Raw genomic sequence first — 25,575 nt, 5'->3', positions numbered from 1 at the left:
ATAATAATAAAAAAAGAAAGCAAGTTAAAGTATAGTACTACACTTTAAAATACATAATAATATAATGGAAAGTCTTGGATTCTGCAGATATGGAATGGAATAATTATTTATTGTTAATAAGACTTTTGTCACAGATTAGTCATCTCTTTCCTCTCTACTTCTAATTCTCTGGCTACATCAGGCTTTTGAAAGATTCATTTCCTAACTTCTAGGAATCTACCAGCCTAGCAGAGATACTACTTCTTTAGCTAACTCTTTACAAGAAACATTCAAATTTTAGATACGGGATAATCACAGTTCCTGTCTTCAGTATCACTGGAAGAATGGAGGGTAACTTTTTCAGTCACTGATGGTAGCTATCTTTTTTTCTTCTACTTTTTTTTCCACTTACTCAAAGGTTGGTTGCATATATATTTACAATGGTTATATCCTCTTGATATATTGACCCTTTATCATCATATAATGGCCTTTTTGCATCTTTTTACAGTTTTTGACTTGAAGTCTATTTTTTTATATGAATATGGCCACTCCTGCTCTCTTTTGGTTTCCATTTTCATAGGATATCTCTTTTTCCATTCCTTCACTTTCAGCCTATGTGTGTCCTTAAACCCAAAGTGAGTCTCCTCTACATAAAATACACTTGGGTCTTGTTTTTATATCTATTCTGCTACTCTGTGTCTTTCCATTGGGGAGTTTAATCCATTTACATTTAAAGAATTATTGAATTATTAAGGACTAGCTATTGCCATTTTTTACATTGTTTCTGTCTGTCTTGTAATACTTTTGCCTATCTTTTTCTGTCATGCTATCTTTCCTTGTGTTTCATTGATGTTTTTGTATTGATATGTTTTGGTTCCTTTCTCTTTACTTCTTGTGTGTCTTCTTTTATTCTCAATAAATATAGATTCAGAACTACTCAATAAAATACTGACAGACTGAATTCAACAGCATATTAAAAGGATCATACACCATGAGCAAATGGAATTTAACTCCAGGATGCAGGATGTTTCATCATACAGAAATCAATTAATGTGATACACTACATCGACAGTATGTAGGATTAAAAACCACATGATTATCTCAACAGATATGAAAAAGTATTTGATGAACTTCAACAGCCTTTTAGGATAAACATCTTCAAAAAACTAGATATGGTAATAAAGTAGCTCAATATATTAATAATAAAGGCTAAAAATGAAAAACCTGTAGCAAATACCATACTGAACAGTGAAAAACTGAACACTTTTCCTCTAAGATCAGAAACAGGTCAAGGATGTTCATTCTGCCACTTCTATTAAACATAGTACTGGAAGGCCTAGTCAGAGCAGTTAGGCAAGAAAAAAAGAATAAAAAGTATCCAAATCAGAAAGGAAGAAGTAAAATTATCTTCGTTTGCAGATGGCAGGATCTTACATATAGAAAATTCTGTAGACTCCATACAAAAAGACCTGTTAGAACCAATACATGAATTCAGTAGAGTTGCAGGAGATAAAACCAACACAGAAAAATCAGTTGTGTTTCTGTACACTAACAATGAACTATCCAAAAAAGAAATCAAGAAAATAATTCCAGTTTACAGTAGCATCAAAAAGAATAAAATAATTAGGAATAAACTTTTCAAAGGAGGTGAAAGACCTTGCACTCTAAAAACTAAAAAACATTGATAATGAAATTAAGGATAAGAAAATAAAGGGAAAAATATCCTGTGTTCATGAGTTTGAAGATTTAATACTGTGAAAAATGTTCATACTACCCAAAGCAATCTACAGATTCAGTGCAGTCTCTATCAAAATTCTAATCGTGTTTTTCACAGAAGTAGAAAAAGCAATCCTAAAATTTATATGGAACCACAGAGGACTCTGGATAGTCAAAACAGTCTTGAGAAAGAAGAACAAAGCTGGAGGTATCACATGTTCTGATTTCAAAATATATTACAAAACTATAGCAATTAAAATAGCATGAACTGGCATAAAGATAAACATATAGATCAATAGAATAGAAGAGAGAGCCTAGAAATAAACCCATGAAATGTGATTAACTGATCTTTGAGAAGTGTGCCAAGAATACACAATGAGGAAAGAATAGTCTTTTCAGCAAATGGTGTTGGGAAAACTGGATATTCACATGCAAAAGAATTGAAATTAGACTTTTGCTTAATACCATAAACAAAAATCAACTCTCAATGGATTAATGACTTAAATGTAAGACTGGAAACTCTAAAACTCCTAGAAGAAAACATAGGGGAAAATCTTATTGACACTGGTATTAGCAATGATTTATTGGATAAGACACCAAAGGCACAGGCAACAAAAGCAAAAACAGACAGTGGGGCTATATCAAGTTAAAAAGCTTCTACACAGTAAAGGAAATGACAGAGTGAAGAGGAAACCTACAGAATGGGGGAATATATTTGTAAACCATATATTTGATAAAGGGCTAATATTCCAAAACATATAAGGAAACTTTTCAACTCAATAGCAAAAAATAAAAATAAAAAAATTAAAAATGGGCTGAGCACTTGAATACATATTTATCCAAAGAAGACATTACAAATGTCCAACGGGTATACAAAAAGGTGCTCATCATCATTAATCATCAGGTAAATACAAATCAAAATCATAATGAGATATCACACCTGTTAAGATGGCTATTACTGAAAAGTCAAGAAGTCAACAAGTGTTGGCAAGGATGTGAAGAAATTCGAACCCTAGTACACTGTTGGGGGAATGTAAAATGATGCAACTGCTTTTGAAAACAGCATGGTGGTTACTCAAAAAAATGACAAATAGAGAAATCATATGATCCTGCCATTTCACTTCTGGGTGTCTATCCAAAAGAATTGAAATCAGCATCTCAAGGCAATATTTGCACTCCTATGTTTATTGCCATGTTATTACTATAGTCAAGATGTAGAAACAACCTAAATGTCATAGATGAATGAATAAAGAAAATGTGGTATACACACATAATTCAGAGACATTGCAGGTTCAGTTCTAGACCACCACAATAAAGCAAGTCATATGATTTTTTTTTGTTTCCTAGGGCATATAAACATTACATTTACTCTATACTGTTGTCTATTAAGTGTGCAATAGCATTATGTAAAAAATCAATGTATATGACTTAATTAAAAAATACTTAATTGCTGGCTGGGCACAGTGGCTCATGCATATAGTACCAGCACTCTGGGAGGCCAAGGCAGGAGGATTGCTTGAACCCAAGAGTTCAAGGGTGCAGTGCATCAGGTAGGATCATGCCACTGCACTTCAGCCTAGGTGGCAGAGCAAGACCCTGTGTCAAAAAATAGAGAGAGGCCAGGCGCGGTGGCTCCAGCTTGTAATCCCAGCACTTTGGGAGGCCGAGGCGGGCAGATCACCTGAGGTCAGGAGTTCAAGACCAGCCTGGTCAACATGATGAAACCCTATCTCTACTAAAAATACAAAAATTAGCAGGGCGTGGTGGCTCATGCCTGTAGTCCCAGCTACTCAGGAGGCTGAGACATGAGAATCTCTTGAACCCGGGAAGTGCAGGTTGCAGTAAGCTGAGATCATGCCACTGCACTCCAGCGTGAGATGAGACTCCATCATGTGTATGTGTATATATATATAGGTTTTTTGTAAATTTTATATTTATATTTGTGTGTATATATATATATGATCATCTGACCCTTCAGTGAGTTGCAATATTTTTGCTGCTGGAGGGTCTTGCCTTGATCTTAATGGCTGGGACTGATCAAGGTGGTAGTTGCTGAAGGTTGGGGTGGCTGTGGCAATTTTTAAAAATAAGACAACAATGAATTTTACTGCATCAGTTGGCTCTTCTTTTCATGAAGGATTTCTCTGTAGTATGCGATGCTGTTTGATAGCATTTTACCCACAGTAGAACTTCTTTCAAAATTGGAGTCAGTCCTCTCAAACCCTGCTGCTGCTTTGTCAACTAAGTTTATATAGAATTCTAAATCCTTTGTTGTCATTTTAGCAGTGTTCACAGCATCTTCGGCAGTAGATTCCATCTCAAGAAACCACTTTCTTTGCTCATCCATAAGAAGCACTTCCTCATCCATTCAAGTTTTATAATGAGATTGTAGCAGTTTACTCACATCTTCAGGCTTCACTTCTAATTCTACCTCTCTTGCTATTTTCATCACATCTGCAGTTACTTTCTCTACTGAAGTTTTATTGAACATCTTAAAGTCATCCATGAGGGTTGTAATCAACTGCTTCCAAATTCCTGTTAATGTTGATATTTTGAGCTCCTCTCCTGAAGCACAAATGTTCTTAATGGCATCTAGAATTGTGAATCCTTTGCAGAAGTTTTTCGATTTACTTTGCCAAGATCCCTCAGAGGAATTATCTGAGGTAGCTAAAGCCTTACAAAATGTATTTCTGAAATAAGAAGACTTGAAAGTTGAAATTATTCCTTGATCTGTGAGCTGCAGAATGGATCTATGTTTGCAGGCATGAAAGCAACATTAATCTCCTCAGACATTTCCATCAGAGCTCTTGGATGACCAGGTGCATTGTCACTGAGCAGTAATATTTTGAAAGGTATCTTTTTTTCTGAACAGTAAGTCTCAACAGCGAACTTAAAATATTCAGTAAACCATGTTACAAACAGATCTGCTGTCATCCATGCTTTGTTGTTCCATTTATAGAGCACAGGCAGAGTACACTTGACATAAATGTTAAGGGCTCCAGGATTTTTAGAATGGTAAATGAGCATTGGCTTCAATTTAAAGTCAGCAGCTACATTAGCCTCTAACAAGAGAGTTGGCCTGTCCTTTGAAGCGTTGAAGCCAACATTGAGTTCTCCTCTCTAGCTATGAAAGTCCTAGATGACACCTTCTTCCAGTATAAGGCTGTTTCATCTACAATAAAAACCTATTTAGTATAGCCACTTTCATCAATATCTTAGCTAGATCTTCTGGGTAACTCGCTGCAGCTTCTACATCAGCACTTGCTGCTTTACCTTGCACTTTTGTGTTACAAAGATACTGTCTTTCCTTAAACCTCATGAACCAACCTTTGCTGGCTTCAAGGTTTCCTTCTGCAGCCACCTCACCTCTCAGCTTTCATTGGATTGAAGAGAGTTAGGGGCTTTCTCTGGATTAGGCTTTGGCTTAAGGGACTGTTTGTGGCTGGTTTAATCTTCTATCCAGATTATTAAAATTTCCTCCATATCTGCAATAAGCTGTTTTGCTTTCTTATCATTTGTGTGTGGAGTAGCACTTCTAGCTTCTGTCAAGAATTTTTTCCTTTGCATTCACATCTGGGCTGTTTGGTGCAAGAGGCCTAGCTTTTGGCCTATCTCAGCTTTCAACATGCCTTCCTCAGCAAGCTTAATCATTTCTAGCTTTTGATTTAAAGTGAGGGATGTACAAATCTTCTTTCACTTGAACACTTAGATCCATTTTGGGGTTATTAATGGCCTAATTTCAATATTGTTGTGTCTCAGGGAATAGAGAGGCCAAGGAGAGGAAGAAAGATGGGAGAACAGCTGGCCAGTGGCATAGTTACAACACACACAACATTTATAAATTAAGTTTGCCATCTTACAAAAGTCTAATATCCAGCATTTGTAAGGGATCTTGGCAAAACAAAAACAAAAGCAAAAAAAAAAAAACCTCATTAAAAAGTGGGCAAAGATTTACAAAAAAAAAAAAAAAAACAAAAAACCTCGTTAAAAAGTGGGCAAAGGACATGAACAGACACTTTTCTAAAGAAGACACACATGTGGCCAACAGGCATATGAAAAAATGCTCAACATCACTGATCATTAGAGAAATGCGAATCAAAACCTTAATGAGATACCATCTCACATCAGTCAGAATGGCTACTATTAAAAAGTCAAAAAATAACAGATGCCAGCAAGGTTGCAGAGAAAAAGGAAAGCTTATACACTGTTGGTGGGAGTGTAAATTAGTTCAACTACTGTAGAAGACAGCGTGGCGATTCCTCAAAGACCTAAAGACAGAAATGCCATTTGACTCAGCAATCCCATTACTGGGTATATACCCAAAGGAATATAAATCATTCTTTTATAAGGACACATGCACGGGTATGTGCATGGCAGTACCATTCACAATAGCAAGGAAATGGAATCAAGCTAAATGCCCATCAGTGGTAGACTGGATAAAGAAAATGTAGTACATATACACCACAGAATACTACGCAGCCATAAAAAGAATGAGATCATGTCCTTTGCAGGAGCATAGATGGAGCTGGAGACCATTATCCTTAGCAAACTAGTGCAGGAACAGAAAACTAAATACCACATGTTCTCACTTATAAATGGGAGCTAAATGATGAGAGCACATGGACACACAGAGGGGAACAACACACACTGGGGCCTATCAGGGAGTGGAGGGTAGGAGGAGGCAGAGGATCAGGAAAAATAACTAATGGATACTAGGCTTAATACCTGGTGATGAAATAATCTGTCTAACAAACCCCAGTGTTTACCTGTATAACAAACCTGCACATGTACAATTGAACTTAGAAGTTAAATTTTTATAAAAAAAAGTTTGCAATCTTAGATGGGTGTGGTTTGTGGTGCCCCTCAACAATTACAATAGTAACAGCAAAGATCACTGGTCATAGAGTACCATAAAAGATATTATAATAATGAAAAAGTTTGAAATATTTTGAGAATTATCAAAATGTGATGCAGAGACACAAAGTGAACACACGCTTTTGGAAAAATGCCACCAATAGTCTTGCTCAACGCAAGGTTGCCACAGACCTTCAATTTGTACAAAACACAATATCTGAGAAGTGCAATAAAAAGAGATATGCCAGTCTACATACAATGGGATATCATTCAGCATTTAAAAATAAGGAAATCCTGCCATATGTGACAACGTGGATGGACCTTGAGAACATTATACTAAGTGAAATAAGCCAGTCACAGAAAGACAAATATTGCATGATGCCGCATATGTGAGATATATGAAATAGTCAGAGTAGAATGCTGGTTGCCTGAGGCTAGGGGGAGGGGCAAATAGGGAATTGCTTTTCAACAAGTATAAAGTTTAAGTTATGCAAGATGATGGAGTTCTAGAGATCTGCTTTACAACATTGTGCTGATAGTTAACATTGTTGTGTTTTGCACTAGAAAATTTAAGAGGATAGGTCTCATGTGAATTGTTCTTACCACAATTAAAAGAAAAAAAAAAGAGCTGAACGAAGTCATATAGTTGTGACCATAGCAAATTTTTTTGCTAGAATTCTGTGTCAGTTATTTATTTTCTTTTTGTCCCTTTTAGGTTTTCCCTTTTTACATGCTAAATATGTATTCCTTATATTTCTAGGAAATTTTTACAAGTATTTCAACCAGCCTTCCTTGAATGGTCCTATTTTGTCTGATTTCATACACCTTTATTCTAGTCTCTTCTTCCAATCCCAGTCCCATCACTTATCATCTGGAGTTTATTTCCTCTCAACTTTTAAAAAATATAGCATGTACCTGTGTTTGTGTCTTGTATTTATGGATCTGAAATGTTATCATTTACCACTCCCGCATCTTCCCAGAGATTCATCAGCTTGTTTATACTAAGTAGTGTTTATGTTTGGATAGCTGCTTTGATTTAAGTTACTCTTTGTTTTTAGTAAGAAAAAATGTAATAGTATTTTATCAATGTACATACATATGTGTTTATTGTCTTTATGTAAAATAAAATACCCCTATTAATTGTTTAAGCAGATATCCCTCTTGTAAATGAGGAAGCTGAAACTACTGCAAATGAGGTAAGGGAAATTGGAAGAGAACTTTTAATAGTCATTATTTTATAAAGGGATAAAATATTTATAAATGGAGAAATATTTATAGATAGAGAAAAGCATCCGAGAAGTTACTCAGTTGTTTTATGGTTTCTATTATGGCAATATCTGTATAGTTACACTCTTGAAAGAGCCTTCTGCATAAAATAGTAACATTTAAAAATATGAAGATAGGGGACAAAATGTGTTGAGGAAGAGATGAAGGAGAAACAAGAAAAAAGCATGAAGTTCTACGTAAGATCTTAGAAATAAATGCCATAGGCGTAACTGCAGTTTTTACTCTTTCTCACCAAAATCTTTTAATTTATCATATTGTGAACTTTGCACAGGAAATAATATTCTATAGTTTAAAATAGAAATAAACAAAACATAGAGTTTACATAATATAATTTGCTTTTCAGCTAAATTTACATAAGGTATTCATTTCATAAAGCAGTGGATCCCCATGTAAATCAACGAAGAGTAAAATGTTCACTCACTGCTTGACAAATAGGATTTAATGATTTCCATTCCTGGGTCAGTGGCTCCCAAATACCAATTGAAGAGTCAGTATGTATTACTGTTTTCCCCAGTTCAAGGAGAGTAAAAGAAGATAATATAGAGAATTTTTCATAAAGCTAAATTTATTTAGTTTAACAGGCCATCCGTTATTTTACAATATTGTTCTTTGTACTGTGGTGCTATTAATATTCTCTTTATTTTCTTATATAGTTGTGATTTATGGTATCATTCCTTGTGCATTTTGCTATTAAAATTTCCTTTGTTTGATGATATATTGGTGACAGTATAACAGTAAAATGTCAGACTCTCAGATTTTTTTTGAGATGTTGCTGATTTATGATATATGAGAACCACTGCTTTACCATTTTTATGGATAGTATTCTACAGTCCATGGTTTCAGGCAAGTAAAGAATTTATCATGTTTACTAAGGAATGTAAAATTTACCAATAATAATGGTAATTTGTTATGATAAAGGATAAGAGTACAATTGATTTTGAGTCATTTTCTTAATTTGTAAAATTTTCCAGTCAATAATGATTAACTGGTAGTTTGTTTTATTGCTGTATTTTCTAGTTACTGGATAATGATTCTGAGAAAGGCCTGACTATACCAACTTTGAACCAATTGGACCAAGATAATTCAACTGCTGATGCTTCCAAAAGTGATAAATCAACACCTTCACCCACAGAAGTGCACTCATTGTGCACTATTTCTAACCAGGAAACAATAAAAGCAGGCAGAATACCACCTTTAGATGAACGTCAATCAGAAAGCATGCCAGACAGAAAAATGAAAAATGTATTTTTTCCATCAGAAGTAAAATTAAAAGATAACTATCCAAGCATTTTAAAAGCAGACTCATCTCTATCAGAGGTAAATTTGAGGAGTATCTGTATAAATCCAAAGAGAAGGAACTTAGATTCATCTCCAACAGAAATTAGTTGGCAAAACAACAATCTAAACTTAGCTGAAAGGGAGAACACAGGCTTAGTTTCCACCAGATTAAAAATTAAAAGGTAGCTTTCAAAGCCAAGACCCAAAAGAAGGCCTTGAGCTCAAGGTGTCTGCCCTTATATTAGAAGTATAAGACTAGGGACACAAAATAATCTATTTAAAAAAATTAAATAGAAATAAATTGAAAATGCATTCAAATGTCTCCAAGTGGAAATGTGTCTAAGTATATTAAATATTCCTACTTTACTTATATCAATCAAGAAATGAGGATAAAAAACTTTCAAGAAAAGCAGAGTGATTTGAGATGCCAGTAATACAAATTAATCTCTTGGGTTGGTAATCCAGGTGAAAGTGTAACAACAATAACAAAATGTAAATTCAAAGGAAATTTAAAAGCCTGGGGAGTTATTTCAGTGGAAATTCTTAATAAAACGATTATATTATAGGAAATAGCATATGTTCTCCTTATTACAAATAATTTTATAGTTTAAAATGAGAATAAGAGTGTGAATTTAAAGGTACACCAAATTCTAGACTTTCTCAAAATGACAGCCATTCTACTTATATCTTTATATCTTATTGGAATCACTATTACAGGTAGTTCATCAAATGGTATAAAAAGATATATAGGTCAGAAGATAAAGAATTTGAGTTCTAAGTAAGATTCTGTTTCTAAATACTAGCTTGGGCATCTAAGTCTCTAGACCTATTTTTCTCATTATTTGAATGGTAGATCCAGACTAGGTCATTTCTAAATTCTCTCCCAAATTTCAAAAGATATAATTTTAACTGGGAATTACTCTCAGTTACCTATGTCAAATAACATTCTTGTTTTTTCTGAATGTGAAAGTAAGGCACAGTCACAGAAAATTTAGAAAATGGAGAGAAATGTAAAAGAAAAAATAAAAGCAGTTATAATTCTACTGCTAGATTTAACAATTTTATTTTCTTTTAGTCTTTCTTATGCATACATACATATTTCTTTTATGAATTTTAAAAGCTTAAATCAAAACAGACATATAATTTTTATTTTTTGACTTTACATGCATGCCACTTGAATTTTCTTAAAAATTTGCAAGATGTAGAATATCCTCAAATATTAATATTCCATAAGTTTTTAAACAGTTTTTATATTGTTGGACATTAAGTTTGAAATTAACATTCTTTTGCTTATTTATTTGGATCTGTGGATCTGTGATTATCTCCTAATGTATTTACAGAAATGGCATGCTAACAAATTGCTCTCCAGAAAGACTGTACCACTTTACATTCTTACCAACAGTATTTGAGTATTAATGGTCTTTTAAATAATGATTAACACTTTTTTTGCTCATTAGTCATTTTGGTTTTCCCTGTCCATTTTTTTCTTTGACACCTTGGGGATTTTGTTTAGGTTTTATAATGAGCTCTTTTTATTTTCAAGATATTAACCACTTGTATGGGCACATAGTTTGTAGTTTACCTTTTAATTTATGTATTACATTCAGTCTGACTTCCAAAATATTCAACTTTCACTTGATAAGTAAGTTATTTATTGCTGTATAACAAACCACTCCAAAACCTAGTGGATTAAAAAAGACGTTTTATTATCTCTCAAGATACTGTGGGGTTGACTTGCTTGTTGGGCAGTTCTTCTGCTCCACTTGATGTTAGATGTTAGATGGACTTATCTAGGAGTTTGATTGGGCTGGAACACTCATGATCACTCACTTACATGTCTGACACCTTGAATAGCTATTAAGGCTGGGCTCAGCTGGGATGCAAGAACATCTGGTTTAACATGTCTGTTTCCTTCTTTCTGTCTCAGATATATATATATCTCAGATTTGATAGATAGATAGATAGATAGATAGATAGATAGATAGATAATATATAGATCTCTCTTTCCATATAATCTTAGGAATTATCCTTCTCCCTCTCCGTGGGGCTTCTTCTTGTGGTCTTTCTATGTAATCTCTCTAACAAGGCTGCTGAGCTTTTTATGTGGCAGCTCAAGGCTTCCAAAATACAAAAACAGAACCTTCAGGTCCTCTTAAGACATAGGCTTAGGATGAGCACAGGGTCACCCTCACTACCTTCTGTTAATTACAGCAAGTCCCATACTCAGTCCTGATTCAGTATGGGAGGAGACTACAGAAGGGCATGAATCTTGGGAGGGGTTGTGCATTGGGGGCCATATTTGGAGATTAACTAAGTTCCAAGTAAGTCATATTCCTCCCACATGCAAAATATACTCACTTGCCTCCCAAGATCCTCAATGTCATGCTATTACTGCATCAAGCTCAGGCTTGAAGTACAAAATGTTTTTATCCAACTAAAGTTCATGTGGGTGAGGCTCTTCAGGTATGGCTCCTCTCAGACTTAAAATCTATGAATTGAAGAGACCAGTTATCTGTCCCCTACATACAATGATGAGCCAAGAACAGGAAAACTGGAACAGACACTTAAATTCTAAAGGTAGAGGGAGGGAAAACATGAGGCATATATCAGTCAGTTGACCATGGTAATTCTGAAGTTCTTGGCCTTGCCCTCATGTTTTGGCCTTACCCTTTGAATAAGCCTTTTTCCATAAGAAATAACTTCTGTTTGTAGTTGCAGCCCATGTTCTGTGTGAGGGAAGTTGAAAGTTCAAATATGTCTTTTCATTTTTGCTTTCAGTGAAGGCTGAAATTTTACATATGTGTCTTTTCTTTCTAAACTATCCCTGTTCCTTTCAGTCTAAGATGCTATTATTCTCTTAAAGATTTTGTGGGCTTCCTGTGTATCAAATTAAGATCTCAGTTAGTCAAATGTTGCACTTCCAAATATCTTCAAGACAGGCCCCTGTTTCCTTGGGCTGAGAGTCAGGGTGCTGTGGCAAAATGTCCTTAAGAAATTTAGGAGTGCCCTTGTCTGGCAAAGAAGGCCTGAGATGCTACTTAAGATTCTTAAAATAATTTTTGTCTGGCTGAGTAGGCTTATGAGTCACCACCTTAAATCTTTTTGAGGCCTTAACAGATCTTACAGCCATACCCTTGTCATCTTGACCCTGAACCACATTCCAATGAACCCACAACTGAGTCCCCAATGACTAATATATTACCAAATGTGGTTATCAGTTCTCAGTCCTCATCTCTGTGACTGCCTAGCCACATTTGACAAAATAGTTCCACCCTTTTCTTGAAACTGATCTTTTTCACTGGCCTTTTGTAATATTACATTCTCCTAGTTTTCTTCCTTCTTCATTGACTACTCTTTGCTGGGGAGGTCTCCTCTTTCAATTTCTAAATGTAGGATTGTCTCACACCCAGTCCTTGTATTTTGTTTTTTTCTCTAACCTTGTATTTTGTTTTTTCTCTAACTCTCTAACCTGAATAATAGGTTATTCATTCAGCCCTGTAACTTTAAATATAATTTATAAATGAATAACTTCCACATCTTGGGGCTCTTCTTTGAACTCCAAGAGCGTACATGTAAAAACCTACTTCATTTAGATAGCTTATAGAAATGTCAAACTTAACATGACGAAGACTGAATTCTTAATTTCATCTCCACTAACTTTTCACCCCTAATTTAGATTCCCTCCTCTTAATGTTCCCTATTCATTTAATCTTTTCAGCATATAAACATTCCAGGCATTATTTCTAGGTGAATGAAATATGTTGTTGAACATAAAAGACAAAAATAAATGTTCTTGTGGAGCTTATATTCAAAAAAGACAAAAATAAATGTTCTTGTGGAGTTTATATTCTTATAAATGGCACCTCTAAACTGTTAAGACCAACACCCTAGGAGTCAACCTTGATATCGTGGTTTCTCTCATCTCTTATATCCAATCCACCATCAAGTCTTGTTAATTCTGTATTCAAAATATATCTGAAATCCACCACTGTCATTGCTGTCACCTTAGACCAAGCTACTTTCATCTCTCCTGTCTGCTATAAAAGCTGTTTTCCTACTTCCAATTTTGCCTCTATCTAGTTTGTTCTTCTCATAGCAACCAGACCGATCTTGTAAAGACGAAATCTAAATCATGTCACTCCTCTGATCAGTATTCGTCAATGGCATGTTTTCATGCCTGGAGTAAAGTCCAAACTTCTCACCATCATCTACAATGCCCCCATTTAATCTTTCTGTCCTCGTGTGTTAGCATTGTTCCCTTTGTTCACTCTGCTTCAGCCACATTAGTATTCTTACTGTTCCTTGAACAAACTAAGCTTATTCCAGCCTCAAGCTCTTTCTAATATTTTTCTCTGTCAGGGGAATGCTCTCCCCTGCGGATCTTCTCAGGGTTCATTCATTCACACCATTTAGGACTCTGCTCAGATGTTCCCTCCTTAGTGGAGGGCAGGTTGGGGGGCTCCTCTGACCACTCTATGTAAAGTAATTATCTACCCATCCACCCTCCTCCATCCCTAGTATTCTTTCTTCATATATCATTTCCTGGTATCATATTATGTTTCTTTAGTCATTTATTGTCTGTTACTCCCATTTGACTTTAAATTACAGATAGTACTGAAATTTAGTCTTATTTACCACTGTGTCTTACTATCTAGTAATAATGATGAGTATTTTAAACTCAAAGACATACATAATTAGAGCTCTTACTACTTAGAACTCACCACTAATAGTGATGAATCCATGGTAGGCAGTAGTAAATATCTGTTGAATTAGTTTAGTTAAAAATACTGCAGGGTCGGCCGGGCGCGGTGGCTCACCCCTGTAATCCCAGCACTTTGGGAGGCCGAGGCGGGTGGATCACAAGGTCAGGAGATCAAGACCATCCTGGCTAACACGGTGAAACCCTGTCTCTACTAAAAAACAAAAAATTAGCTGGGCATGGTGGCGGGCGCCTGTAGTCCCAGCTACTCAGGAGGCTGAGGCAGGAGAATAGCGTGAACCAGGGAGGCGGAGCTTGCAGTGAGCCGAGATCGCGCCACTGCACTCCAGCCTGGGCAACAGAGTGAGATTCCGTCTCAAAAAACAAAAACAAAAACAAAAAACAAAAAAACACTGCAGTGTCTTGAGGCATTTGCTTTGGGAATATAACTCCTGGGCCTCACTGTATGTAATTAAATCAATCACATAGTCATAGGAAATGCAATAATTTTAATACTCTGAAGGTGGATGAACCATCTAGCTCTGACACACTAAATGTCAGGCATAAGGCAGCAAGATTATTTCCACAAAGGGTAAGTGGTAAGAGCTCTAATTGAGTTTAAAAGCCTGTAGGGTCTGCAGAAGATTAGGGTTAATGAAGGCAGAGAGTGATATATGTGACATCATTAACCTCATATCTCCTATTCATCCATTTGTATTTAACTGCCCTCTTTAAGCCATGAATTCCTTGCATTAAATTTAAATCCCTTACTAATGATTGATGGTACTGTTGGGAAATATGCCGTAATCTCCCCAAAACATTGTCCTTGCTAATTCTGTACTTGGAATCAACCAAAACCATGCATGTGAAATGCACCTTGCAATTATTTTATCCACAGACAGATTTTTCTTCTTTTTTAAGGCTGTGTAGTATTCCACTGTGTACATGTACTATATTTTCTTTATCCGTTGATCTGTTGATAGACACTTAAGTTGCTTCCATATCTTAGCTATTATAATAGCACAACAGTAAACACGGGGATGCAGATATCTCTTTGATATACCAATTTCAAATCTTTTGGATACACACCCAGAAGTAGGATTGCTGGACCATATGGTAATTCTATTTTTAGTTTTATTGGGAACCTCCATACTACTTTCTAAAATGGCCGTACTAATTTATATTCCCACAAATAGTGAACAAGGGTTCCTTTTCTCCATATCCTTGCCAACACGTATCATTCTTCTTTTTGATAGTAGCCCTTGTAACAGGCATGAAATGATATCATATTGTGGTTTAAATTTGCATTTCTCTGATGATCAGAGATATTGAGTATTTTTAATGTATCTATTGGCCTTTCATATGTCTACCTTTGAGCCATGTCTGTTCAGTTCCTTTGCCCATTTTAAAATTAGGTTATTTGTTTTCTTGCTTTTGGGTTGTTTGTGTACCTTATATATTTTGAATATTAGCCCCTTATCAGCTGTATGGTTTGCAGATATTTTCTTCCAGGTCATGTGTTGTCTCTTCACTCTGTTCATTGTTTCCTTTTCTGTACAGAAGCTTTTGATTTGATGCAACTCCATTTGTCTTATTTTTGCTTTTGGTGCCTGCATTTTTGGAATCCTATCCAAGAAATCATTGCATAGACCAGTATTGTGGAGATTTTCCCTTATGTTTTCTTCTTTAAACTTTACAATTCCACATTTCCACATCTTACTTTTAAGTCTTTTATACATTTTGAGATGATTTTTGTGTATGGTGTGAGATAAGTGTCCAATTTTATCTTCTGGGCCATATCTATTTTTCCCAACATCATTTATTAAAGAGTCTGTTCTTTCCCTTTTGCGTTTTTGGCATCTTTGTCAAATATCAACTAATTATAAATACTGAATGCTTGGGTTTATTACTGGGTTGTCTACCTGTTCCATTGGTTTATGTGTCTTTGTGCCAGTGCCATGCTGTTTTTATTACAATAGATTTATAACATAATTTGAAACCAGGGAGTTTGATGCATCTAGCTTTGTTCTTTTTGCTCGAGATTGCTTTGGCTGTTTGGGGTCTTTTGTGGTTCCATATGGATTTTAGGATTATTTTTTCTATTTCTGTGAAAAATGACATTGGAGTTTTAGTGGGAATTGGATTGAATCTGTAGACTGCATTGGGTAGTATGGATGTTTTAAAAATATTAATTCTTACAATTCATGAATATGGTCTATCTTTCCATTTGTTTTTATCTTCTTTCTTTCCTCAGTGTTTCATAGTTTTCCTTGTAGAAATCTTTTACCTCCTTGGTTAAATTTATTCCTAGGTATTTTATTTTTAGTATAGCTATGGTAAAGGGATTGCCTTCTTGATTTCTTTTTTAGCTAGCTCACTGTGTATAGAAACTACTAATTTTTGTTGTTTTTTTCCTTCCAAGTTTTATTTTAGGTTCAGGAGTTACTTCTGCCAGCTTGTTACATGGGTAAATTTCATGTCTCTGGGGCTTAGTGTACAAATTATTTTATCACCTAGGTAGCAAATATTGTATCCAATAGGTAGTTTTTCGATACTCACCCTCCTTCTACCTTCCACCCTCAAGTAGGCCCTGGTATCTGTTCCCTTCTTTCTGTCCATGTGTATTCAATGTTTAGCTCCCACTTATAAGTGAGAATGTGTAGTATTTCATTTTCTGTTCCTGCATTAATTCCCTTAGGATAATGGTCTTGAGCTGCATCCATGTTTCTGCAAATGACATGATTTCTTTTTTTTTATAGTTGCATCAGATTCCATGGAATATACATACCACATTTGCCTTATCCAGTCTACCATTGATGGGAGTCTAGGTTGATTCCATGTCTTTCCTATTGTGAATAGTGCTGTGATGAACATATACATGTGAATGTGTCTTTTTGGTAGAATAATTTATATTCCTTGGGTATATACCCAGTAATGGGATTGCTGGGTCAAGTGGTAGTTCTGTTTTAAGTTCTTTGAGAAATCTCCAAACAGGTTTTCACAGTGGCTGAAGTAATTTACATTTACACCAACAGTATATAAGTGTTCCCTTTTCTCCACAGCCTCATCAGCATCTATTGTTTTTTGACTTTTTAATAATAGCAATTCTGAATGGTGTGAGATGTTAACTCATTGTGGTTTTGATTTGCATTTCTCTCTGATGGTGAGTAATGTTGAGCATATTTTCATATGTTTATTGGTGGTGTATATGTCTTTTGATAGGTGTCTGTTCATGTCCTTTGCCCACTTTTTAATGGTTTTTTTTTTTCGCTTTTTGCTTGTTGATTCAAGTTCCTTATAGATTCTGGATATTAGACTTTTTTCAGAAGCATAGTTTGCAAATATTTTCTCCCATTCTTTAAGTTGTCTGTTTACTCTGTTGATAGTTTCTTCTGCTGTGCAGAAGCTCTTTAGTTTTTATTAGGTCCTACTTGTCAATTTTTATTTTTGTTGCAATTGTTTTTGGAGTCTTCATAATTAAATCTTTTCCAGGGCCTATGTCCAGAATGGTGTTTCCTAGGTTTCCTTCTAGGGTTTTTATAGTTTTAGGTTTTCCATTTAAGTCTTTAATCTATCTTGAGTTGATTTTGGTAGATGGTGAAAGGAAGGGGTCTGTTTTAATCTTCCACATATGGCTAGCAAGTTATCCTAGCACCATTTATTGAGTGGGGAGTGCCTTTCCCACTGCTTGTTATTGTCGCCTTTGTCAAAAATCAGATGGATGTAGGTGTGTGGCTTTATTTCTGGGTTCACCATTCTGTTCCATTGGTCTATGTGTCTGTTTTTGTACCAATACCATGCTGTTTTGGTTACTGTAACCTTGTACTATCATTTGAAGTTGGGTAGTGTGATGCCTCCAGCTTTGTTCTTTCTGCTTAAGATTGCTTTGGCTATTTGGGCTCTTTTTGGCTCCATATGAATTTTAGAATAGCTTTTTTCTAATTCTGCAAAGAATGTCATTGGTGGTTTGGTAGGAATAGTATTGAATCTATAAATTTCTTGGGGCAGTATGGCTATTTTAACAATATTGATTCTTCCTCTCCATGAGCATGGAATATTTTACCATTTGTTTGTCTTGTCTATGATTTCTTTTAGCAGTGTTTTGTAATTCTGGTTGTAGAGATCTTTCACCTCCCTGGTTAGCTGTATTTCTAGGTATTTTACTCTTATTTTGGCTATTGTGAATGGGATTGCATTCTTGATTTGGCTCTCAGCTTGGACATTATTGGTGTATAGAAATGCTAATGATTTTTATACATTGATTTTTGCATCCTGAAACTTTGCTGAAGTTGTTTATCAGATCTAGGAGCCTTTGGGCAGAGACTATGGGGTTTTGTAGGTATAGAATTATATCATCTGCAAAAAGGGATAGTTTGACTTCTTCACTTCCTTTTTGGATGCCTTTTATTTCTTTATCTTGCCTGATTTTGGAAGAACTTCCAGAACTACATTGAATAGGAGTAGTGAGAGTTGGTATCCTTGTCTTGTTTTGGTTCTCAAGGGAATGCTTCCCGCTTTTGCCCATTCGTTATGATGTTGGCTTTGGGTTTGTCATACGTGGCTCTTAATATTTTGAGATATATTCCTCTGATGCCATCTTTTGGGGGTTTTTAACATGCAGGGATGTTGAATTTTATTGAAAGCTTTTTCTATGTCTATTGAGATGATCATGTTGTTTTTAGTTCTGTTCATGTGATGAACCACATTTATTGATTTGCTTATGTTGAACCAACCTTGCATCCCAGGAATAAAGCCTACTTGATCATGGTGGATTAGCTTTCTGATGTGCTGCTGGATTTGGTTTGCTAGGTTTTTGTTTTTTGAGATGGAGTCTTGCTTTGTCGTTCAGGCTGTAGTGCAGTGGCGTGATCTCGGATCACTACAGCCTCCGCCTCCTGGGTTCAAGCGATTCTCTTGCCTCAGCCTCCTGAGTAGCTGGGACTACAGGTGCGTGCCACCACACCCGCCTAATTTTTGTATGTTTAGTAGAGACAGGATTTCACCATACTGGCCAGGCTGATCTCAAACCCTGACCTCAAGTGATCCACCTGCCTCAGCCTCCCAAAGTGCTGGGATTACAGGTGTGAGCCACCATGCCTGGCCCAGTTTACTAGTATTTTATTGAGGATTTTTGCATCTATGTTCATCAGGGATATTGACCTGAAATAATTGTTGTTGTTGTTGTTGTTGTGTCTCGGCTAGGTTTTGGTATCAGAATGATGCTGGCCTCTTAGAATGAGTTATAGAAGACTATCTCCTTCTTAATTTTTTGGAATAGTTTCAGTAGAATTGGTACAAGTTCTTCTTTATACATCTGGTAGAATTCAGCTGTGAATTATTTGGTCCTGGGCTTTTTCTGGTTGGCAGGTTTTTTATTACTGATTCAATTTTGGAACACACCAATGGTCTGTTCAGGGTTTCAGTTTCCTCCTGGTTAGGTCTTGGAGGTTGTATGTGTCCAGGAATTTGTCCATTTTTTCTAGGTTTTCTAGCTTGTGTGTATAGAGGTGTTTTAAATAGTCTCTGAAGGTTTTCTGTATTTCTGTGGAGTTGATGATAATGTTCCCTTTGTCATTTCTGATTGTGTTTATTTGGATCTTCTCTCTCTTTTTCTTGATTAGTCTAACTAGAAGCCTATCAATCTTATTTATATTTTCAAAGAACCAACTTTTGGTTTCATTGATCTTTTGTATCAGTTTTCACATCTCCATTTTGTTCAGTTCAGCTCTGATTTTGGTTATTTCTTTTCTTCTGCTGGCTTTGTTGTTGATTTCCTCTAATTTTTCTGCATCCTGTAGGTGTGACATTAGGTTGTTAATTTAAGACCTTTCTAACTTTTTATGTGGGCATTTAGTGCTACAGACTTTCCTCTTACTGCTTTTGCTGGGTCTCAGAGATCTTGGTATGTTGTATCCTTGTTCTCATTAATTTCAAAGAATTTCTTGATTTCTGCCTTAATTTCATTATTTACCCAAAAGTCATTCAGAATTAGGTTGTCTAATTTCCATGTGATTATATGGCTTTGAGCAATTTTCTTAGTATTGATTTGTATTTTTGTTGTGCTATGGTCCCAGAGCATGGTTGGTATAATTTTTTTTTAATTTACTGAGAGTTGTTTTATTTCTGGTTGTGTGGTCGGTCAATTTTAGAGCATGTGCCACGTGCACGTGAGAAGAATGTATATTCTGTTACTCTGGGGCAGAGAGTTCTGTAGATGTCCGTTAGGTCCACTTGGTCAAATGTCAAGTTTAGGTCCCGAATATCTTTGTTAGTTTTCTGCCTCGATGAGCTAATACTCTCAGTGGGGTGTCAAAGTCTCCCACTGTTTTTGTGTGGTTATCTAAGTCTCCTTGTAGGTCTCTAAAAACTTGTTTCATGAATCTGGGTGCTCCAGTGTTGGGTGCATATATATTTAGGATAGTTAAGTCTTCTTGTTGAAGTGAACCCTTTATCTTATGTAATGTCTTACTTTGTCTTTTTTTATCGTCGTTGGCTTAAGGTCTGATTTGTCTGAAATAAGAATAGCAGCTGCTGTTCTCTTTTGTTTTGTTTGCTTGCTAGATCATTCTCCATCCCTTTACTTTGAGCCTATGGGTGTCATTGCATATGAGATGGGTCTTTTAAGGACACCATACAGTTGGGTCTTGCTTCTTTGTCCAGCTTGCCACTCTGCCTTTTAAGTGGAGGCACATTACATTTACATTCAAGATTAATATTGATTTATGTGGATTTGATCCTGTCGTCATGTTGTTAGCTGGTTGTTATGTAGACTTGATTGTGTAGTTGTTTTATAGTGTCAGTAGGCTGTGTACTTAAGTGTGTTTTTTTGGTGACTAGTGAGTCTTTTTTCCCCCATATTTAGCACTCCCTTGCTGACTTCTTGTAAGGCAGTTCTGATGGTAAAGAATTCCCTTAGCATTCGCTTGTCTGAAAATGATCTTATTTCCTCTTAGCTTATGAAGCTTAGTTTGGCTGGATATAAAATTCTTGGTTTTAATTTCTTTTCTTTAAGGTTGCTGAGTATAGGCTCCCAATCTCTTCTGGCATATAAGGTTTCTGCTGAAGGGTCTCTTGTGAGCGTGATGGGGTTTCGTTTGTAGATGACCTGCCCTTTTTTCCTCTAGCTACCTTTAATATTTTTTCTTTTGCATTGACCTTGGAGAATCTGATGACTATATATCTTGGGGATGGTCATCTATATGTCTTGGCGATGGGGATAACTACATGTCTTGGGGATGGGGATTATAGATTTTGTGGACAATATCCTGAAATATATTTTCCAAGTTGCTTGCTCTCTCTGGGATACCAGTGAGTTGTAGGGCTGGTTTCTTTACATAACCCTATATTTCTCAGATATTTTGTTCATTTTTCTTAATTTTTAAAAATTTTTTCTGACTAAATTAATTCAAAGAACTGGTCTTTGAGGTCTGAGATTCTTTCCTCAGCTTGGTCTATTCTGCTTTTGATGCTTCTGATTGTATTGTGAAATTCTTATAGTGAGTTTTTCAGCTCTACCAGATTAGTTTGTCTCCTTCTTAAAATGACTATTTTGTCTTTCAGCTCTTGACTCATTTCACTGGATTCCTTAGATTCCTTGAATTCGGTTTCAACTTTCTCCTGAATCTTGATGACTTTGCTACCAAACAGATTCTGGGTTATATGTCTGTCATTTCAGGCATTTCAGTCTGGTTAAGAACCGTTGCTGGGGAGCTAGTGCAGTTGTTCAGAGGTAAGGAGACACTCTGGCTTTTAGAGTTGCCAGAGTTCTTTCACTGGTTCATTCTCATCTGTGTGAGCTGATGTTCCTTTAATCTTTAAAGTTGCTGTCCTTTGGATGGGGCTTCTTGCTTTTGTATTCTTTGATTCCCTTGAGGGTTTGGCTGTGGTATACGTTGGATTTAGTTGACTGGCTTCATTTCTGGATGATTTCAGTGGGTCAAGGCTCAGCTCAGCACTCCTGGGCTGTGTGCTCTAACCCTGGGGGCCTAGCACCAGGCACACTGCTTTGTTCTCTGGCCCCTTAAGGTTAAGCATCTGCCGGAGGGCCTGAGGTGTTCCTGGTCCTTGGGAAACAACACTCCAATGGGGAGTGCTGGCAGAAGTGCTTTGTTGGAGTTATGTCAGTGGGGTCTGCATGCACATGCACACCAGCAGGGTCAGCATGATGGCAGTGGCAAGGTCCACGTGCATGCACTGGTATGGCAGGGCAGTGAGGTCCACGCACACGTGTGCTAGCAAAGTGGTGGGGGGAGGCTGCAGGTGGATGCATGCTGGCAGGGGCCCATCTACATATCTCTCTGATGGTTAGGCAGGATCTGCCAGCCAAAGAGCTATGGCAGTGGCTTCTGGGAAACACCCTGGTTGGGCATCTGAGGCTGCACTGCAAGTCAGAGTGGCCAAGTAGGGAAGCTGGGAGTGGCCAGCAGATGGGAGGATGGAAGCACTCAGACCAAACTGGCCCTGTCTCACAGGCAAGATACCCCTGTTCTATCCAGGTCCAACAGTCAACAAAAGCCAAAATCACCTAGAGGAATATGGCAGGCCTTGCAGAATGGCCATCTCTGGCCATGGTCCACTGCAGTTTTCCTGCACCTAAACCCTCTGGGGTCCACGCAGGTTGGAGCCCTGTCCCTGCCAACTATCCAAGCAGCTCTCCCTGCCAGCTCAAATGTCTGTGGGGATCATGGGGTCACCTGCAGCTAGGATTCTGGAGATCCATGTTGAGAGTGGGCCACTCTATACCTATTTAACCTACCCTTTCCTTAGAAGCTACTTGGGGCCAGGAATGAGTCCTTGTGCTTGGCAACCCCATGCAAGGTTCCCAGCTTCCTCCCACTTCAACCAGAGTCTGCATCCTCCCTCTGTCCGCTCTCAATGTCTTCCTTCCGAAGATCTGCTTGGAGTGTGCTGGTCTTCTTGATGACCTTATCTTGGTGAGGGAAGCTCTTCCTGGCTGTGTCTAGTTGGCCATCCTGGCTCCTCTTCCTGGATTTTTGTATGTTGATTGTATCCTTCATTTTTACTGAATTCATTGATCAGTTCTAAGAGTTTTTGGTAGAGTCTTTACATTTTTCTATGTATAAGATCATGTCTCTGCAAACAGGGATAATTTGACTTCCTCCTTTCCAATTTGGATACCCTTAATTTCTTTCTCTTGTCTAATTACTCTGGCTAGAACTTCCAGTACTATGTTGAATAAAAGTGGTTAGAGTGGGTGTTGTTGTCTTGTTCCAGTTCTTAGTTGAAAGTTTTTCCCCCATTCAGTATGATGTTAGCTGTGTGTTTGTCATGTGTGGCCTTAATTGTATACTGAAGTGTATTAAATACATTGAATTGAGTATTGAGGTACTTTCCTTTTATACCTAATTAAGAGCTTTTATCATAAAGGGATGTTGAATTTTATCAAATCCTTTTTCTAATCTATTGAGATAATCATATGGTTTTTTTTTGTTCTTTCTGTTTATGTGATGTATCATGTTTAGTGATTTGCACATGCTGAAACATCCTTGAGTTCCTGGGATAAATCCCACTTGATCATGTTGTATTAATGGATTTGATTTGTTAGCATTTTGTTTAGGACTTTTGCATCTATGTTAATCAGGGATATTGGCCTGTAGTTTTCTTTCTTTTTTTGTTGTGTCGTTGTCTGCTTTTGGTATCAGGGTGATGCTGGTCTCATACAATGAGTTAGGAAGAGTGATATGGTTTGGATTTGCATCCCCACCCAAATCTAATGTCAAACTGGATAAGGGGACTGGTGGGAGATGATTGCATCATGGGGGAGGATTTCTCTCTTGCTGTTCTCATGATAGTGAGTGAGTTATCAGGAGATCTGATGGTTTAAAAGTGTGGGCACCTCTCTCTGTGTGTCTCTTTCTCTCTCTGTCTCTCTCTCTCTCTCTCTCCTGCCACCATGTGAAGAAGGTGCTTGCTTTTCCTCACCTTTTGCCATTATTGTAAGTTTCCTGAGGCCTCCCAGCCATGCTTCCTGTTAAGCCTGTGGAACTGTGAGTCAATTAAACCTCTTTTCTTCATAAATTACCCAGTCTCAGGTAGTTTTTTATAACAGTGTGAGAACAAACTAATGCAAAGAGTTTTATCTGCTTCAGTTTTTTGGAATAGTTTGAGAAGAATTAGTATTAATTCTTCTTTAAACTTTGGTAGAATTCAGAGGTTAAGCAATTTGGTCCTGGACTTTTCTTTGTTAGGAGATGTTTTATTACTAATTCAGTCTCATTACTTCTTATTGGTCTGTTCAGACTTTCTGTTTCTTCTTGGCTCAATCTTGATAGGTTGTATGTTTCCATTTCCTCTAGGTTTTCAAATTTATCCATTTGAAATATATCCATTTCCTCTAGGTTTTCAAATTTATTGGTATATTCTTGTTCATGGTAGTCTCTGATGATTTTTTTTTATTTCTGTGGTATGCATTTTGATGTCTCTTCTTCTGTTTCTTTTTTTTCCTTTTTTTTTTTTTTTTTTTTTTTGAGACAGGATCTCACTCTGTTGCCCAGACTGGAGTGCAGTGGCACAATCTTGACTCACCATGACCTTCACCTCCCAGACTCAAGTGATTCTCTTGCCTCAGCCTCCCTAGTAGCTTGGATTACAGGCATGCGCCACTACCACCCAGCTAATTTTTGTATGTTTAGTAGAGATGGGGTTTCACCATGTTGGCCAGGCTGGTCTCAAACTCCTGACCTCAAATAATCCACCCGCCTCAGCCTCTCAAAGTGCTGGGATTACAGGCATGAGCTACCGCACCTGACCCTCAATGAACTTTAATTCTTAATTTCTTTCTTCACCCAGTGGTTATTCCGGAATATGTTGTTTAATTTCCATGTATTTGTATTATTTTAAATGTTTCTCTTACTGGTTTCTAGATTTATTCCATTGTGGTCAGATAAGAGACTAGACAAAATTTCAATTTTGAAAATTTTTTGAGACTTGTTTTGTGTCCTAACATATGGTAATTCCTGAAGAATGTTCTGTGTGCTGAAGAAAAGAATGTATTTTCTGCAGCTGTTAGGTGAAATGTACTGTAAATGTCTGTTAAGTCCCTTTGGTCTATGCTGTAGTTTAAATCCAATGTTTCTTTTTGATTTTCTTTCTAGGTGATCTCTCCAATGCTAATGGTGGATTGTTGAAGTCTCCATCTATTATCATATTGGGGTCTATCCTTCTCTTTAGATCTAATAATATTTGCTTTATATATGTGGGTGCTGTGGTATTGGGTGCATATATATTTACAATTGTTATTTTCTTGCTGACTTGATCCTTTTGTTATTATTATATAATGTTCTTCATTGTTTCTTTTGACAGCTTTTTACTTGAAGTCTGTTTTGTCTGATATAGGTATAGCTATCCCTGCTTGCTTTTCGTTTCTGTTTGTGTGGAATATCTTTTTCTCTCTCTTTGCTTTCAAGTGTTTGCCAGTGAAGTGATTCTGTTTTAGGCAACATATATTTGCATCTTGTTATGTTTATCCGTTCATCCAGTGTGTATTTTCAAAATCGGCATTGAATTCATTTATATTCAAGGTTATACTTGATAGGTGAAGACGTTTTTTGTCTGCCTGTGTTATTTCAAAGGACCTGTCTTCAAATTCAGAAATTTTTTTATTCTGCTTGGTCTAGTCTGATGTTAAAGCTCTTGATTGTATTTTTTATTTCATTCATTTAATTCTTCATAGCATTCCTGTGGTTCTTTTTTTAATGATATATATCTCTTTGTTGAAGTACTCATTCAACTCATGATTTTTC

General features: G+C 36.6%; 1 protein-coding gene across 11 annotated transcripts in view; it reads left to right on the top strand.

Moving 5' to 3' along the window:
• The window catches only part of C2CD6 (C2 calcium dependent domain containing 6), a 180,905-nt gene that overhangs the window by 69,404 nt on the left and 85,926 nt on the right, over positions 1-25,575 (top strand). For 5 of the 11 annotated variants that reach the window (XM_054479124.1, XM_054479126.1, XM_054479120.1 and 2 more), the window contains exons 12-13: positions 7,702-7,745; positions 8,854-9,153. The exons of 2 other annotated variants lie outside the window; for them this stretch is intronic. In XM_054479124.1, the coding sequence (XP_054335099.1) occupies positions 7,702-7,745; positions 8,854-9,153 (344 nt within the window). Of the gene's footprint in view, positions 1-7,698; positions 7,746-8,853; positions 9,154-25,575 lie in introns of those variants that run through there. 4 more of the 11 variants (XM_054479123.1, XM_054479121.1, XM_063648329.1 and 1 more) reach the window with 2 other exon arrangements.

Source organism: Pongo pygmaeus, chromosome 11, assembly GCF_028885625.2.
Source record: "Pongo pygmaeus isolate AG05252 chromosome 11, NHGRI_mPonPyg2-v2.0_pri, whole genome shotgun sequence".
NCBI classification, from domain to species: domain Eukaryota; kingdom Metazoa; phylum Chordata; class Mammalia; order Primates; family Hominidae; genus Pongo; species Pongo pygmaeus.
Note: the sequence above shows the minus strand (reverse complement) of the source record. Positions and strands in the feature narration are given on the sequence as shown.